General features: G+C 41.1%; 1 protein-coding gene across 2 annotated transcripts in view; it reads left to right on the forward strand.

Annotated features, from left to right (window-relative positions):
* The window catches only part of Kiaa1328 (KIAA1328 ortholog), a 288,560-nt gene that overhangs the window by 10,603 nt on the left and 274,330 nt on the right, over window positions 1–3,627 (forward strand). For both annotated transcript variants that reach the window (XM_021214774.2, XM_021214775.2), the window contains exon 4: window positions 1,954–2,048. In XM_021214774.2, the coding sequence (XP_021070433.1) occupies window positions 1,954–2,048 (95 nt within the window). The remainder of the gene's footprint in view (window positions 1–1,953; window positions 2,049–3,627) is intronic.

A 3,627-nucleotide genomic window follows, 5' to 3' on the forward strand; every position in this document is an offset into this window, starting at 1 on the left:
CTGCCTCTGCCTCCCGAGTGCTGGGATTAAAGGATTAAAGGCGTGAGCCACCAGGTCGGGCAGTCTAGCTCTTTCTGTAGCAGAGTTTATCAGGGAGCCAGATGCCAAAGGAGAAATGAAGTCCCTGAAGTCCCAGCTCAGTATTACAGTACTGGACATGGAAGGATGAGCTTCAAGATGAAAGGCAGTTGTGAAACCACAAAATGGGCAGTGCTCGTGCAGAAATATGCCAAGTTGTGCTTTTCTCAGGGTGCTATGAGTTCATGGTTTCAGGTCTTGGTGTTAAGCACAGTGGCTAGCTGGGGAGGTGGCTGAGTTGGCCAGAGTGCTTGCCTGCCAGCACCAAGGAAGCTCTGTGTGTTCAATCCCTAGCACCCCATAAACTGAGTGTGATGGAAGTATATGTCTATAATCCCAGGCCTGTGCAGGCAGAGGTGGAATGATCAGAAAGAAGCTCAGAGTAATCTGAGGCGTCCCTGAAAACAAACAGTGACAATACTTACATGGCTGCCGAGGTTGCGGCCTGGGTGCCAGAGTTTGTGGTGTTTACTCCTGCAGCCGCCTTTGCTCCTTCTGGCCCCAGCGTCTGTTGCCAAGTCTGGTGCCTCCAGCCCCCAGTTTGACTCTTTCAGGCTTTAACATTGACTTCATGCCCATCTTGAAAGATCTGCCTATGATATCATATGCTTCTGATTCTCTTATCTTTTTTAAATGTCAATTTAAATTTAACTTAGATTTAAATATTAATTAAAAATTTAGAAGACTGCCAATGTCTTTTATTTTAAATGAGTTTTAAGAAGCTAGTATTTTATCTTGATTTCTACATATCATTATAGAAAAATTGTAAACATGGAAAATATATGAAGGAAGTGATAAAAACCTAAGCCACCCATGGAGTACTGTATACTAGAGAGTTCTGAATCTGTGTGTTTCTCTGATGAAGAGACAGACTTCCCTTTCGAATTTTCCAAATATTTCCACAAGGATCGAATTTTCCAAATATTTCCACAAGGATGTCTGTAAAGGTGTCTTAAATTGGTCATACCAAAATCCAAATTCACTTTCTTTTTTCTCTTTCTCTTTTCTACCTTATTTATTTCCAGGATTCATTTTAAGGATCTTTCCTTGTTTTGGCTAGGTGAAAGGTTATATGTTAAGTCACATTGGCCTTTTCACAAATGTTAGAATTAAGACCAAATGTTCCCTTTCTGTGTTGGTTCTCTTGTGACTCCTTGAATTTCACGGTTTTAAAGACATGTCTGGAATTGTTTGGAGAGAAGCTACTGTACTACAAACAAACAAACCAACCAACCAACCAACCAACCAACCACAAGAATAGCACAGTGTTTAGGTACAGAGCCTGGAGTCCAAGTTCCCACAGCACTCTGTTATTTAGCCACTATAACTGTGGCCAAACTATGAACTCTTACTGGAGAACAGGAACAGTTTCTGCCTAATTGCACTGCTGCGAAATGAGATGGCTAACAGGTAAAAAGTACTTACTGTGTTCTTGACACATGAGAACACTGCAGGAAAATTCCAGTTTTTCTTAGATCTGGCCCTTCAGAATTTTGATTTTTAAAAATTTGACAACAGTGTCTCCTAGCTAGCCTTTATATATCTTAAACAGTCCTGGGGCTACAGTGTCTTCCAGTGACACATGTCACCCTAACATTCACCAGGGGAAAGGTAGGTGTTCTCTAGTAATTAGCAGGCATATCTTCTAGTTCTGTCTGTGTGCATTTTCTGTAAATTCCATAATGTGGTCTAGCTTGGTATCAGTTCCCTAGTATGTCTAGAAATCACAGTAGGTTTAAATGAAAAAATATGGATAGTAATCAATCAGATAAGTAATTTTTAAGAAATTTCACTTTCCATTTTAATTTGATAAATTTTTAAAAATTAGCTAAAAATTGTTTTTAGTAACAATAACCAGAAGTTGTTTTATTCTAGAATTTCTGCAAGAGAGGAATGAAGAGTGCATCATTGAAAGATTTATGCCTTGAAGACAAAAGACGCATTGCCAACTTAATTAAAGAACTGGCCAGGTGAGACAAAACCTCATATGGCATGCAGCTATAGGTGAGACAAACCATTTTGAGAGCAGAATATTGCTAATATTTGATGTCTGTGGTGGTTTGAATAAGAATGGTACCTATAGGCTCATAGATTTGAATGTTTCTTCATCAGGGAGTGTCACTGTTTGAATGAATCAGGAGATATGGCCCTGTCAGAGAAGGTGTGTCCTTATTAGAGAAAGAGTGTCACCGGGGGTGGGCTTTAGGATTTCAGAAGCCCAAGCCAGGCCTAGTCTCTTGTCTGCAGATTTCAAAGTAGATCTCCTGGCTCCTTTTACAATATTGTGTCTGCCTGTGTGCTACCATGCTTTTTGCCATGCTGATAAAGGACTAAACCTCTAAAACTATAAACAAGTCCCAACTAAAGGCAATTTTTAAAATAAGAGTTGCCTTGGTTATGGTGTCTCTTCATAGTAATAGAACACTATGTCATTCTGCCATTTATCAGTTGGAAACGAACTTGTTTTTTTAATTGGATATTTTCTTTATTTACATTTCAAATGTTATCCCCTTTCCTGGTCCCCCACCCCTGTAACCCCCTATCCCATCCTACCTCCCCCCTGCTTCTATGAGGGTGTTCCACCCACCCACCTACCCACCCACTCACCCACTCACCCACTCCCACCTCCCTGCCCTCAGTTCCCCTACACTGGGGCATCTGTCTAGCCTTCATAGGACCAAGGACCTCTCCTCCCATTGATGCATGACAAGGCCATCCTCTGTTACATATGCAGCTGGAGCCATGTGTACTCCTTTGTTGATGGCTTAGTCCCTGGGAGCTCTTGGGGGAATGGTTGGTTGATATTGTTGCTCTTCCTGTGGGGTTGCAATCCCCTTCAACTACTTTAGTCCTTTCTCTAACTCCTCTATTGGGAACCCCACATTTAGTACAATTGTTGTCTTCCAGCATCCTCCTCAGTATTTTTAAGGCTCTGGTAGGGCCTCTCAGGAGACAGCCATATCAGGCTCCTTTCAGCATGCACTTCTTGGCATCTACAATAGTGTCTGGGTTTGGTAACTGTATATGGGATGAACACCCAGGTGGGGCAGCCTCTGGATAGTCTTTTCTTCAGTCTCTGTTCTACATTTTATATCCATATTTGCTCCTGTGAGTATTTTGTTTTCCTTCTAAGAAGAACTGAAGTGCCCACACTTTGGTTTTACTTCTTCTTGAGCTTCATATGGTCTGTGAATTGTATCTTGGCTAATCTCCACTTATCAGTGAGTACATACCATGTATATTCTTTTGCAATTGGGTTACCTCACTCAGGATGATATCTTCTAGTTCTATCCATTTGCCTAAGAATTTCATGAATTCATCATTATTAATAGCTGAGTAATACTCAAATGTGTAAATGTTCGACATTTTCTGTATCCATTCCTCTGTTGAAGGACATCTGGGTTTTTTCCAGCTTTTGGCTATTATAAATAAGGCTACTGTGAACACAGTGGGGTTTGTGTCCTTATTGCCAGTTGGAAGATCTTCTGGGTATAAGCCCAGNANNGGTATTGTTGGGTCCTCAGGTAGTACTATGTCCAATTTTCTGAG

This window comes from Mus pahari, chromosome 15 (assembly GCF_900095145.1).
Source record: "Mus pahari chromosome 15, PAHARI_EIJ_v1.1, whole genome shotgun sequence".
Classification (NCBI taxonomy): Eukaryota; Metazoa; Chordata; class Mammalia; order Rodentia; family Muridae; genus Mus; species Mus pahari.